The sequence below is a fragment of the Rutidosis leptorrhynchoides genome, chromosome 11, assembly GCF_046630445.1.
Source record: "Rutidosis leptorrhynchoides isolate AG116_Rl617_1_P2 chromosome 11, CSIRO_AGI_Rlap_v1, whole genome shotgun sequence".
Taxonomy (NCBI): Eukaryota; Viridiplantae; Streptophyta; class Magnoliopsida; order Asterales; family Asteraceae; genus Rutidosis; species Rutidosis leptorrhynchoides.
The window spans coordinates 94,925,394-94,940,427 of NC_092343.1; the positions used below are offsets into that span (position 1 = coordinate 94,925,394).

Genomic DNA, 15,034 nt, shown 5'->3' on the forward strand with positions numbered 1-15,034 from the left:
CTACAATATTAGTTTTAAATTTTTTCTTTAACGTAAAATAAAGCATAACGCTTTTTTTATGGCACAACGGTATTCTTATAAAGGGATGAAATTCCTCACTCGTTGCCTAATCATGATACTGATTGTATTACGGCCAATAGTGTTTTGGTGTCAAACAATGCTACTGAGTGTTCTAATGTTAGAAATGTTGGGTTTGAAGCTACTAGACATAAATTAGGCGGCTAATGAAAGTATTTTGCTATAAGGGTATCCGAGGCATCTAATGAGGTTGGTGAAGATTACATTGTTCGACCCGCTGATAAGTGTGTTCCTTTTGTTCCCCGTCTAATAACATTGGTCGTGGCGGTAGATTGTTTTGCGATTGTTATATTGCAACTTTTGTGGATTTTTGTCGGGAATGGATTAAACTGAATAAAGGATAAATTGAAAGACACGGGCTCTAAAGATTATGTGGCTAAAGAAGGTGGTAAAATGGGTGGTAAAAAGAAAGTTAGGGAAGCATCGCGTTCCTTTAGTTTGGTCGATAACGTCGAAGACGATGACATTGGAGCTTCGATCCAAAATCTCTTTCAAGAAGTTGGTGTTGAAGATGGCGGGGCGAGTTCTTCGGAGCCAGGGCAAAGTTAAGTTTGTGAAGGGTTTCTTCAAAGATCTCGAAGATCGTGGTGTTATCGTTTTGTCTTCGGCTGTTTTAGTTGGAGACGGGTCAACAAACGTTTTAACGTACAAGATTGTTAATCGGGCTAGAATGCGGATTTATCGGGAGACAGTTGATGGAAAAATGAAGAAGTCAATCCAATAAGGTGGAGGTGCGTTTGTTTATTTTGGTTTGGTGCTTTTGTTTGTTTGTATCTTGTAGGTTCATTTTGGGTTGTGATGTATGTTTCTTGTTTTGTTGTTTCGTGTTATATGTTTCGTGTTATATGTTTGTTGGGATTGGTTCGGTTCTCATCTTTTTGATGATTTAACCGTGTTTATAATAATCGTTTTTAGCAACAAAAAAAAAGACTATAAAAGTAAGTCATAGCCTCGATTCAAAATTGTCAAAATCCACATCAACATTACATTTGAAATAAGATGATTATTTTTCTCTCTTCTCTTATTTTATATTTTTTTAACAGCGATTGGGATCACCCGAGGGGGACTGATAATGCTAAAAACGAACATATATTTCATAGCATTATTCCTCAAGAAAGACAAGCTTTTAGTTGCAATTGTTCTATTTACAAGTGAGATTCGTTTAAATAATAAAAGGTGAAGACAAAAGACAGATTCGACGAATTGAAGACTCAAACGACCAAAAAGCTCAAAAGTACAAAAGACAATAAAAAAGGTTCCAATTATTGACAAGAAACGTCTCGAAATTACAAGAGTACAAGATTCAAAACGCAAAGTACAAGATATTAAATTGTACGCAAGGACGTTCGAAAATCCGGAAACGGGACCAGAGTCAACTCTCAACGCTCGACGCAACGGACTAAAAATTACAAGTTAACTATGCACATAAATATAATATAATATTTAAATAATTCTTATAATTATTTAATATATTATATTTATTTAAAACCGTCGGTAAACAAAGAGCCAAACTCCTCTGAGCTGTAATTTCAAACTCCGCGACTCGCGGAGTTTGAAGGCAAAATTGGCCGCGAGTCGCGGACCCCCAAAATGAGAAACTGCCTATAAAGCCAACCGAATTCTGAGCATTTTTCATCATCTTTTTCTTCTTCTCTCATAATACTAAGTAAATATTTATATTTATATTTTAATTTTAATTTTAATTTTAATTATAATTCTAATAATAAGGGTATGTTAGCGAATATTGTAAGGGTGTAAGTCGAAATTCTGTCCGTGTAACGCTACGCTATTTTTAATCATTGTAAGTTATGTTCAACCTTTTTACATTAATGTCTCGTAGCTAAATTATTATTATGCTTATTTAATCCGAAGTAATCATGATGTTGGGCTAATTACTAAAATTGGGTAATTGGGCTTTGTACCATAATTGAGGTTTGGACAAAAGAACGACACTTGTGGAAATTAGACTATGGGCTATTAATGAGATTTATATTTGTTTAACTAAATGATAGTTTGTTAATGTTAATATAAAGATTTACAATTGGGTGTCCCTATAAATTACCATATACACTCAATCGGACACGATGGGCGGGGTATTTATATGTACGAATAATCGTTCATTTAACCGGACACGGGAATGGATTAATAGCCACTAGAATAATTAAAATAGGGGTGAAATTATGTACAAGGACACTTGGTATAATTGATAACAAAATATTAAAACCTTGGGTTACACTCAGTCGACATCCTGGTGTAATTATTAAACAAAGTATTAAAATCTTGTTACAGTTTAAGTCCCCAATTAGTTGGAATATTTAACTTCGGGTATAAGAATAATTTGACGAGGACACTCGCACTTTATATTTATGACTGATGGACTGTTATGGACAAAAACCAGACGGACATATTAAATAATCCAGGACAAAGGACAATTAACCCATGGGCATAAAACTAAAATCAACACGTCAAACATCATGATTACGGAAGTTTAAATAAGCATAATTCTTTTATTTCATATTTAATTTCCTTTATTTTATATTTAATTGCACTTCTAATTATCGCATTTTTATTTATTGTTATTGTATTTAATTGCACTTTTAATTATCGCAAGTTTATTTTATCGCATTTTTATTAATCGCAATTTCATTATCGTTATTTACTTTATGCTTTAATTTAAGTCTTGTATTTATTTTTAATATTTTACATTTGGTTTTAACTGCGACTAAAGTTTTAAAATCGACAAACCGGTCATTATACGGTAAAAACCCCCCTTTATAATAATAATATTACTTATATATATATATATTTGTATTTTTATAAAAGTAAACTAATATAGCGTTAAGCTTTGTTTAAAAAGATTCCCTGTGGAACGAACCGGACTTACTAAAAACTACACTACTGTACGATTAGGTACACTGCCTATAAGTGTTGTAGCAAGGTTTAAGTATATCCATTCTATAAATAAATAAATATCTTGTGTAAAATTGTATCGTATTTAATAGTATTTTCTGTAAAAATATAAGCTATTTTATATACTACTCTGCTAAAACATCAGGGACTAAACCACCCGTTACGATCATCTCCTGTTTCGACTATGTCGATGCAGCGATAATAACCCCGCCCCCATCGCTGCCCTGGAGGAAACCTTGAAACCGATCCAAGGGCACGCCCAAGTAAAACCCCCTCCCCTTTACCCCCCAAACGATATGGGAAATGTGCCATGAGTGGATACTTCATGGCATGGATGAAAATTGTGTTTTTAATATGTAGCCAACGGGGGTCGAACTCCTAACCTCCCCTAAAGGAGACAGACCATCAAACGCTGGACCACATCACAACTTCTTCTCTTAGTATTGTGCGTTAAATCTTCTAAGTAGTGAAATTTTATTTTTAAAGAACCGAGTGTTTATTGACGACTTGACCGTCTCTTTATTATGCGTTAATCAAATAAGATGATTAATGGCTCTATTAATCGAGTCAACAGTCAACGTCGATTTATTGATAATTTGACTGTCGTTAGAGCCTAAATTGAACTTCGTGTAGGTTTAAAACCCATGGAAATATAATTATACCATTTTCATGGCGTGTCACACTTTTTTTCTTCTTCTTATTTTTAACCTATTTATTTTGGAGGTCCATTTGGAAGCAATCTATCTATCCATGAAACATTGAGAGGGATGACTTTCTCTACTATTGAGGTGTTTCACTCCGGGTGGAGTAATGACTTCTCTTTATTCTAGTATAGAGGAAAGAATGTCTACATCTTACCTCCTCTAGACCCCAATTATGTGAGATTGAGTTTTGTTGTTGTTGTTGTTGTAAGAACCGAGTGTTTTTATACAATGTTAAAGTTGTGTCAAATGATGTTTGAAGCATAGAAATTTAATGTAAAGGTCACTTTTGGTAAGTTCATGTCAAGTATATGTTGATTCAATCTTAGTTACACAAGGTATTGAAGTTCGAGAAATCTAGGCAAGTCAAGGTGATATTCGGGCGGGGTTGATTCTGCAAACGGCTCCAACTCAGCTAACAATGTCTCCGTTGTCATGGAGAATGACAAATTCTTTTAAGACATGACATCCTCGTGGTGTGTTCGTGCCACTAAGATAATGAGATGTTTGTTAGTGGTTTCACGAGTATACACATGAGTATTGGTTTGACTTTAATGTAAGATGTGTGGAGTCAATTGATGGTGATGGCAGATGAACTTTCAAGTTAGCCAGATGAAGTTTCAATATAACCTTTTGGCAAGTTTTCAATATGTGCTAAAATGAAACTTTTAAAATAGATTTCCAAATTGTGATCATGAGATATAGAGTATAATAATTCTGTTATAATTGTGATTATCGGTCTACACAATTTATAATGTAGGAATTAAATTTTATTTATTTTAAAGTGGAGATTTGTTGATTTTTTTTTTTTAAAAAAAAAAGAAGAATATTGATTTTTTCTCCCACATTTGTGAACAGAAGAAATGGGAACTGACCTCGTTTGCTATAAAAGAAGGTAAATTGTCTTAGATTACTTGTACGCATCATAATAAATATAATTATTACTGTATCTATTCTATCTAATAAATGGGAGTTTAAGCTTAGGTCATCATGTGCTTTTAAGAGTTGTGCTATGTGCTTTTAAGAGTTGTAAGGTTAGCTTTGATGATGTCATATGTTTTTCATGAAAAATAATGTTATCTTTTTAAATATTCAAATTTATCTATTGTTATTGTTATTTTAATAAGTGAATTAAATAGTTAATACGGAGTAAAATTTAGACAAGAAACTTTAATTTAATTGACTTATCCATCATTTTAAAGAATGCTTTATTGGTGTATGTGCACCACCATTTTCAAACAAGTATCATAGTAAATGACTTTAAATTTATATCAATGTTAGAAAAATAAAAATTTATTTACGGTTAAAAAAATAAAAATTTTACTAAATCATCTTTTTACTTTCATCTTTCAAAATTTTCAAAATCAATTCATCTTTCAATTGATTGATCGATATTATTTGCCATTTATTCAATTTCTACTCTGTTCGGTATTTACTTTGAAATTTTTTTGTAAAATCTAAACAAAATTTAATTTAATTTGACTCTAATAAACTATCCTTTTGGAATAAAAAACTCCCCTAAAAACTCTCAATATTTATAATTATCCGATCTATTTTATCTAATAAATGAGAGTTTTTGGTGAGGTCACATATGCTTCTATAAGCTGTAATAAATGCTATAAGGGTTGTAACATTCCAATTTAATGATGTCATAATCTTTAATTTAATTTATATTCATATAATGAATGGCTAATGAAAATACATTAGAAATATATATTTGACAAGCTTTCACAATGCTCAACATCTTAAGGCTACACAATTTATTTATATAGTTTCCCATACCCCACGCATGTGGGATTATGTTTGTTGTTGTTCTAATTTATTTATATAGTTATTCAAAAAAATTTTTTCAATATCTTTGAATGTAAACAACTTAGTTTTACTAAACACTTCTAAAAAAGAAGTTACAATATTGTATTGGCATAAGAGTAAATAGAGAGAGAATGTGTGAGTAAGAAACTTCTAGAGTGAGAAACACTGCGACGGCATATCCAACAGAAGATTTCGACGACAGCAATGGGGAATGGACAAAGCAAAGAGGAGCACACAAGGGTAACTACTACAGTGATCGATCAACAGGGATATCAACGAGTGGTAACACGAAACTCTTAACGTCATTTATGTTCTTCAATTTCCCGAAAACTTGGGGAGTAGGAGATTTATGGTTATTGTTCAAAAGATTCTTTTATAATAAATTATATATATTATGAATATTTAAATTCAATTAAATTAAGTAAATACGGAGTAATAAATATTAATTAACGGGTCAATGACACTGATATTATAATATAGATTTCTGCATCAACCCGTGAATTCACGGGTCAATGAACTAGTTTATTTTATTTCTTAGATTGTGTACACACAATCTGAAAACTTTCATCTTATCATTTATTTTTTATTAAATATCTATCTTTTTTCTTTCATTATGTACACATGGTATGGTATATTGGCCATTGGTCTTTGATAAGGAGAGAGAGATTTAGATAGATGGAAATCCAAGTAAACAATCTTCACACATTCTCTTTGAACCATCCAAAACCACCACTCTTCACCACCTCTCCCCACCACCGTCCAACCACCGTTAAACTCCACGCAGTCTCCGGCAACGGTAAACAACTAATACAATCCGGCACAGTAGTTGCCATTCTTCCTAAAGATGCCGTAAAAGCCATTAATGAGGATGGATATCAACTCTTGGACATTAGGCCAGAATGGGAAAGAGAGAAGTCACGTGTGTCAGGGTCCATGCACGTGCCATTGTTTGTTCAAGACATGGATAATGGTCCCATCACATTGTTAAAGAAATGGGTTCATTTTGGTTATATTGGTGCATGGACTGGTCAAAATTTTACAATGATGAATCCTGATTTTGTTGATCAAGTAGAGAAAATGGTTCCTGATAAGACCACCAAGGTCCTTATTGCTTGTGGTGAAGGTTTAAGGTACCATTTATGTAATTGATAAATTCAACATTTAAATTAGTTTAGTTATTTTATGATTAATGATAAAATAGGTATTCTGTATTGCCTTTGCCTTCACACACACATTAAATTTAAATGTTAAAATCATCAATTGTAATATCTTATTAATGGGAAATGATGTGGGCTGCTTGCATGTAGTTGCATTTAAAAAGGTCAAGAAAATGAATACGGATCATAAATATTTTTACTTTGATGTATGCGACCTAATCAGGTCATTTAGTGATCGTCCGACTCTTTAACAGACCACCCAAAATACGATGTTAGTAAGGTTTGAACCTAGATATAAGGACCTTCTGCGAGGTGTGCATTTAGAGTGGAATTGGTCCATAATATCATAATCTTATATGTATATATTTAAGGACCATGTTTGATTCAGAAGGCAGTCTGCAAGATTTGTGCAGCTAACAGCACATATCATTTTTACCTTCAATGGTAGGGGCAAAAACCACTAACTAGACCAATGTAGCATTAGGTCGGTGGTACTCAATATCTTTGAAGCTAGGACCTGCCATGTGGAAGCTTATCTTAAAAATGGCGATTTTCCGATCTCCACTCGTATTCTTGTGGCAGCGAGATGATGATTGCTCCGTGTGGGGACCCGGTGGAGGTAATTTTACGGCATCCGAATCTTTCGAGTGGGTCTGATGGGTTTCTATAGGAAACACAGGGTCGGGGTGTCCCTGCCAAACATACACCTTTTGATCCTACACAATTTTTCCATTTGGGTATTTAAGTGGCTTCACCACTCGAGTTTGAAATCTATTTCGATATAGCGAATTATTTCTTAAAAAATGATCAGCAACTTGTTGACCATTTACACCATGTCATCCTAAAGCTTATGTCGATTTTTTTTTTTCTTTTTCGAAAGGCAAAATTTTTATAAGCACGAGAAGCAAAGATACAACACGAGACATAGTTGCCCATTACATGACGTGGGGCACTATGGACACGAAGACTACTTGTTGCAAAGAAAGCAACCTGAAAGATCAACGACTAATATACAAGAACAACTAATCTATACAATATTGAATCGGATTTGACAACCAATCTAGCCACTCGATCTTTTTTCCTTTATTATTGGTGCGCGAGGAGGTTGCATTCCAGTTATTCAAAACTGCTGGCAATATTGAAACAAAAGTGCAATGCTTCAACCTCTTAAAAAGAAGAAAAAATAGACGTTATGTTTCAAACTTTTGTTATTATGTTGCAGGTCAATGATGGCAACTTCAAAGTTACATAAAAACGGATACACGAATTTGGGATGGTTGGCTGGAGGATTCAACCGTGCCGTTGATGAAGATTTCCCGGAAGTCGAAGGGCCTGAAAAGTTACAGTATGCCACAATTGGAGGTGCATCTTATTACTTTCTTAAGGTCCTTATCTTGTTACAAGCTGTAGGAAAGAATAATTAATTTACATGTTGACTTTTGACCATATCAGTCAAACATCAGTAGATCTGTTGACTCACCTTTTCAAGTTTTTCATCACTTTTCAACTCATATTAAGAATTGATGTACAAATGGTATGATTTTTGCATGATATGAGCTACCAGCCTACTACTTACTTTATTGCCAATTGCTTTTAAAACCTTTGAATTTTTAGGTCAAAATTAATGTCACAAATCTTCCAAGTTATATACATTAATAACTTATTTTACACCAAAAAGTCTGTTGGTGTCTAATGTTGTGTTAATTGTTTTGTAAGGTAAGCACTCAAACTATGTTAAAAAACAATGAAATAACATCAATTTGAAAGTTGAAATTTAAGGTATTTGACTATAGTTCCATTATTACAGATCATGCTGAAAACAAGATTAAACATTCTTTATTCCTCATTGTATATAAAAATCATTCTATGAATTCAAACACTCACAAAAACATTTACATATTGAAGTATTACAAAAAAAGAAAAACCAAGATATATAGTTACAAAGAATCATACGAATTCAAAACGCATAAGCAGCTTCACTGACTTGTATTTATTACCCTTTTCATCATGAAGGGGTACAGCTCGAATCCCTGACCGTAATTCAAAAACAGGAAGACAAGTTTGGCCTCCAAAATCATCTTTTTCGGTCATATCATATTCATGTACCTCAACACGAAGCAATGCAAGTTCTGGAACCGTTAATGGGAACTCAAATTCTTCTTCCCATTTTGGGATCCAATCGTCTTGTATGATCTTCGTTTTCTTCATCATTGAATCAGCTCCAACTCCCGCTATTCCAACCTGAAAAAATGGAATAACTTATAATAATCTCAACGCTAAAAAAGTCAAAGTACGATAAAAAGTCAACTAAATTGCAAGAAGGGAATAAAAGTCAACCTTGACGTAGAAATCGGGTGGTGAATATACATCAAAATGTGTTCTTTTAAAATCTAAATGCCACCCATCTCCCATATATACTTTGACCTGCAAATGAATAAAAATATTTGTATATTCGAATAAACCTTGAACTTGTGATCCACATGTTTATACACAATGAAGCAGCTTGCATCATGCATGACTACACAGAGCTTGCAAAGCAGGTTGTTGCCTCGAGATTAGTCAGCTTGCAAAGTGAGTCAAAAACTCGAGCCCGAACGGATACAAAAAAATGTTATACACATTACAGTTTACACGATACCTTGAGAGTCTTCTTGACAGGGAGTGTAGCTTTAGGATCGAAGATCTTGTCAACATCGCCATTTTCAAGTAAAAAATCTGGTTTTTTCACGTATCCGCAACCTCCGTTGGCTCTAAACATTCCTTGCATCAACCACAATGACCTTCCATGGGTCTGTAATGTAAAAAAAAAAAAAAGAAAAAAAAAACAAAAAAAGATTACTTTTTGTAAAGTAGGGAATGTTGTGTCAAATTGGGTAACGGGTCAAAACATGTAATTTTAAAAGGATCAAATGACTTCGGTATGGGTTGACTAATACTGATTTCATATTCTATTAAATTTCTTGATTAGATGCTAATTTACAATCTTATTTTTATGAACTAAAATTAACAACTTATATCATATAAAGAATTGAACTTTTTGAAATACTCGCAAGTTTTGTTAAATCCTATCATTCCAAATATTAGATTATTGTCCTATTATCATATTATGGCTTTTGTAATCATAGTAATTAATTAATTAATAATTAATTAAAGTAAAGTATTCACTTTAATCATCTATACCATTAAGAAAAAGGACAAACAAGTGTAATTTACACAACCTAATCCGACCCGTACAATCTTACATGCTTTATAGCTTTAGCCCATTTGGATATGGTGCTAACAATAGTCCCAAATGGACCAATTGAATTCATTTGGGACAAAACAAGGGTTATTTACTAAATATGACATTTCAATATTTATAGGTTGTGATCTAAAAAACTGGTCATGACCGAAAAATTTCAGTTCGTGACCTGAAATTGTCCCTAGTCGCAAGCCCAAAAAACCGGTTATAGACCGAATAATTTTCCGGTAATGACCGTTTTTTAATGCAATTCGCAATGCCGCCTTGCGAATGACGAGGGCATTTTCACAAATTTGTTACTTTTTGGGCAAGTTGTTATATTTCATTAAAAAAATGATCGTTTTGGTGATTAGCCCCACAGAACAGCAGCAAGTCACTCAAAATGAAACGAAATCTGAAGGGAACGAACCTGCATATTGAATGCAACCATTTGAGCTCCATGAGTCCAACCGATTAACGGATTGTAGTTTGATGAATCAACTCGTGACCCTTTTGGAAACACCCTCAACAAGTTCCTTTGCGTAAACCTTACACAGAAATGAAACAATCTTCAGTCACATACTCACATTAATAATCACTTAAATAGTCTAGATTTCAAACAAACTGTATTTTTACCTAATGACATCTGCTGCATGATTCTCAATGGCCTTTTCGAGTCGTGTTTCCCTTAAGCTAATCCGCTTAGCTGCTGTAGGATCATCATGTAACCAGTCTTTTACACCTCCTTTTAGTTTCTTCGCTTGAATTGCGATAAGTTGTTTGTACTCAGGCTCCACATTTTGTTTTACAGTCTCTTCTTCATATTGAAAATCTTCATCCTTGTGATCCTATATAAAATATCATCTTTTTTTCAACCAAAATTCTTGTAACTTATATTATCGATTTCATATAAATTTCATCATTTTGTTTCATATGTAATCTTTACACTTGAAATCCTGTAAATAAGGGTTTTATAATCAAGCTAATTTCTGCACATTCAAAAGCCTAATGAACAGTTTTAAAGATTTTTTCGGCCTTCTCAGATTATTGGCATTGTTCATGATTCTGCATAAATGTAAATATATGTCTATGCATAAACTAAAAAGAGTGAATTATAGCGGTAGTACTTGTGGTTTACATGAATTTACATCAACTCTTCTTATCTCTGCAAATTATACTAATTATCGCTGATTGATTTGGTAGTGGACGACGGTCGTCCCTATGATTTTCATGAAATAAACCAATCGTCCTTATCTTTTAAAAATTACACAGATTGTCCTTACTTACATAACAATGTAGGTCGGCGGTCCCGACTTACTTAAAATGCGTGCTAATTAAAGGGATTATCAATGCACATTTTATGTAAATTAGGGACCATCAACATACACTTTTAGGCAAGCCAAGGACAATCGTTGAAATTATTAAAAGAAAAGACAATTGGTGTAATTTTATGAATACTACAAGAACACTGTGTGATTTTCAAAAGATAAGGATTATTGGTGTAATTTCATGTACTATCGGTATAATTTACTCAATGTCGAATAGATTGATTTGTTATTATTATATGAATAAGTAAAAGTAAGTAACCAACCTCATCTATGAGTTTCTGTTTCTCAAAAGGGTCTGATAATTCTACACCCCATACATCCTCTTCAGCTGAGGCATTTATTTTCACCGAGTCTTCGTCATGTTCTTTCATACTTTTGGTGGTGTCTAAATACTCTTTCGGTGGTTTCGTTGAGACCACAATTCGTTTCTTTAGTGACTCAGGGGACGGAAAATCTTTCATAGCGTCTGTTCCAGTGTACGTATACAAGACATCTCCATAAGTTTCGGTCACCATCTAACAAAACAGTATATGATCGTCATTAGGCATAAGTCAGTAAACCCAAATGAGGCTTTTTTGAGATTGTAAATCGTTAAAGATTTAATACAACAATTATTTTGTATGTACAAAAGTTTGTAGTCACGTGAACCAAAGGTTACCCACTCTTTCTGCATAAGTATTTAAGCTTGAAGATCATGAAAAAAGAACAATAATTTTTTAAATATGGAGACTTCAATAATATATATTAAAAACTATTAGTTTCCACTTATTTATCTGTTTCTATATAGCTTTTTTATGGATTTGCGATGAAACCTCCCTATGAATAAGTAAATTGCTCCCCCATAAACCTCGGGTAATCAAGCCGCCTAAGCGCGAGACCTGGTACCGGTGAATTGCGCACAAGGCGCACGCTCTGGTCACACTCCCTTTTTGAACGAAATGGCTTTGTCAAGATTCGAACCCGAGTGGTGTGCTTCATCGGGTAACTCAGTGGCCACTCACGCTAGTCTGTGTGGTTTGTTTCTATATAGCTTTTAATCCAAAAAGTTAAATTGCTGTTTCATTTCACTTAATCCGAAGAAATGTGGGTTTATAAAAGACCTAGAATTATAAAAGACTTAGAAAAAGAATATCCTTCCCAAACCGACTTATATCCAAACAACACTTAATATAAAATAAAAGTAAAAATTCCTTTACGCTGACACGATTTGGTTTAGGTTCCTTGAAATTATACTTTAAGATAAGCAGTGACGGATCTTGGATGCTTTTTAGGGACGAAAAGTATAAATGAACTACAAATTTTCTTTATTCATACATATCATAAATATTACACTAATAACCCAAATGTTCGCATCATTTGGACGATAATTAAGTAGATAATTAAGTAATCAACAACATATTTGACCAAAATTTGTTGACAGATAGTTATGTTAGACTAGATATTTAGTTCATAGCTCATATTATTAGTATTGTATAGGCTCAGCCCAATTAGTTTGATTAGGGTTATATGGCTTTGTGTTATGTTTGGAAATCAATCAAAAAAAACACATCATTCTTTATCATGGTAATCAGAGCTAAAAATTCTCCTAACAAAAAAAAATCCTACGGCTTATTGATAAAAATACGACGCAAGTTTTGATCTTTTCTTCTTCAATTGTTTCTACTGCAAGAGTTCAATTTCTCTAGCCTCATACACCGACCACAACAATTAATATTCCTTTTGTGTGGATTCTTTGTACAAAGAAAGGAAAAAGCTCTTGAAGGTCTATACACGTAAACAGGCAATTTCTATATTAGATTTCAATATTGCTTTTCATATTGCCTTTTAATTTTGCTTTCACACTTAGGGTTCGTTTGATAAAACTGAATGATTTAGCGCTGAATGGTTCAGAATCTGAATGGTTCAGAGCCTCTGAATAAAGTTTGCTCTGAATGAAAATAAGCTGTTTGATAATCATTTTAAATGAACGATATGAATCGAGTAAAATTACCTTATTGACGTGTTACATGAATAAAAAATACAATATACTTGTTGGTTACACGTTCTGGGTGTGATTTGAAAAGAATTTTACAGAACAATTAGGCTCTTAATGATTAAGAGAGTGTTTCAACTCTGAATGGTTCAGCACTGAATTCTGAACCATTCAGCACCATATGTCATTCAGAGGTCAGAAACAAACACGCTGAATGCTGAATGGTTCAGCATTCAGCGCTGAATCATTCCATTAAGAGGCAAACAAACGCACCCTTACTCCTATTTTTCCACTGGTGAACCAACAAGGCGTCTCGCAAAAGTAAATTTCAACCTCTTTTATTTTCCCTTTTTTTCATAATTACGGCAATGGAATTTGGAATTTGGCAACAATATAGTAGTCTATCACATGCTCAATTACTTAACATTATTGAAGCCCAAAGTAAGATGCTAGCCCTATATGGCTTAGGCGATGTAAAGCAGGTCCACGCATATCCAACAGCCCAACAATGTTCTATTCTTGGCCCACCACCTGTTTCTTTTACAGGTCAGGAAACTAAAACGCCACACGCATTCAACACCACTTTACATAATCTTGGTTCCGCAACTTGGAACATGGACACATGTGCATCTTCTCATCTTACCTCTAGCGTTAATAATCTGAGTACTATTTTTAATAATCGCATATATCCTTCTGTCGTTGTTGGTGATGGTAACACAATTCCGGTTACTAACACTGGCCATAGCATGCTTCCAAACCTACACCGCCCTCTCCACCTCAATAACATTTTAGTTACCCCGAATATTATCAAAAATCTCATATCCGTTTGTCAGTTTACTCGTGATAATAAAGTCTCTATTGAATTTGACGAGTTTGATTTTTCTGTGAAAGATTATTTGACTCGACACCTTCGCCTCCGGTGTGACAGCACCGGAGATCTCTACCCTGTTACCCCTCCAGTCTCAAAGCCTATTCATCAAGCTCTTATCACCACTCCTACAACCTGGCATCAACGCCTCGGGCATCCCGGCAATGATGTTTTTCGTCGTTTACTTTCTAGTCGTGCAATAATCTGTGATACAATGAAATCTCCTCCACTTTGTCATGCTTGTCAACTGGGAAAACATGTGAGACTTCCATTTTCCGTTTCTAGTTCTAGTGTTTCTTCATTATTTGATATTGTACACTCGGACTTGTGGACTTCTCCAGTTCCGAGTCTAAGCGGTGTAAAATACTGTCATTTTCTTAGATCATTTTTCACATTATCTATGGGTATTTCCTTTGCTAAATAAATCTGATGTTTTCAATATATTTGTACAATTTCGTGCTTACATTAAAACTCAATTTCATTCTGAAATTAAGGCATTTCAATGTGATCATGGTGGTGAATTTGACAACAACTCTATGCAACAACTTTGTCAAACCATTGGTATTCAAATCCGTTTCTCATGCCCTCAAACCTCTCAGCAAAATGGAAAATCAGAAAGAATGATCCAAACTATTAACAATCTTGTCCGCACTCTCCTCTTTCAGGCTCACCTTCCTCCGACGTTTTAAGTTGAAACCCTTAACATGGCCACATATCTTCTCAACCTTCTTCCATCATCTGCCATTAACAACTAGATCCCACACACTCGCTTATATAAACAACCACCAAATTATTCCACCCTTCGTGTTTTCGGGTGCATGTGCTTCCCCCATCTCAATACTACCAACAAACGTGCTCCTCGCTCCACTCCTTGCATCTTTCTCGGGTACCCATCTAACCATCGTGGGTATCGATGTCTTGATCTTGCCACAAACAAGATTATTCTCTCTCGTCATGTCACATTTGACGAAACCGAATTCCCTTATGG

At 34.0% G+C, this 15,034-nt stretch overlaps 2 protein-coding genes across 3 annotated transcripts in view; one reads left to right on the forward strand and one right to left on the reverse strand.

Moving 5' to 3' along the window:
- Window positions 1-6,093: 6,093 nt before the first annotated feature.
- Window positions 6,094-8,206, forward strand: LOC139876982 (rhodanese-like domain-containing protein 10). Its single transcript, XM_071864384.1, has 2 exons — window positions 6,094-6,631; window positions 7,881-8,206. Exons 1-2 carry the CDS (start codon window positions 6,177-6,179, stop codon window positions 8,080-8,082), a joined length of 657 nt encoding a protein of 218 aa, XP_071720485.1. The 5' UTR covers window positions 6,094-6,176; the 3' UTR covers window positions 8,083-8,206.
- A 234-nt stretch (window positions 8,207-8,440) lies between these two features.
- LOC139876679 (phosphoinositide phospholipase C 2-like) overlaps window positions 8,441-15,034 on the reverse strand; it is a 34,042-nt gene continuing 27,448 nt past the window's right edge. Inside the window, exons 2-7 of one of the 2 annotated variants that reach the window (XM_071864051.1) lie at window positions 11,470-11,721; window positions 10,515-10,726; window positions 10,309-10,426; window positions 9,297-9,449; window positions 8,996-9,082; window positions 8,441-8,899 (exon numbers count right to left, since the gene is read on the reverse strand). In XM_071864051.1, coding sequence (XP_071720152.1) covers window positions 8,606-8,899; window positions 8,996-9,082; window positions 9,297-9,449; window positions 10,309-10,426; window positions 10,515-10,726; window positions 11,470-11,721 — 1,116 coding nt within the window. In that variant the 3' untranslated portion in view covers window positions 8,441-8,605. The remainder of the gene's footprint in view (window positions 8,900-8,995; window positions 9,083-9,296; window positions 9,450-10,308; window positions 10,427-10,514; window positions 10,727-11,469; window positions 11,722-15,034) is intronic. The other variant, XM_071864050.1, reaches the window with a different exon arrangement.

Bases quoted from the DNA above. Each gene is read 5' to 3' on its own strand.
- LOC139876982 (XM_071864384.1), top strand. From the start codon at position 6,177: ATGGAAATCCAAGTAAACAATCTTCACACATTCTCTTTGAACCATCCA. The intron at 6,632-7,880 runs GTACCATTTATG...ATTATGTTGCAG, and splicing joins GCTTGTGGTGAAGGTTTAAG to GTCAATGATGGCAACTTCAA.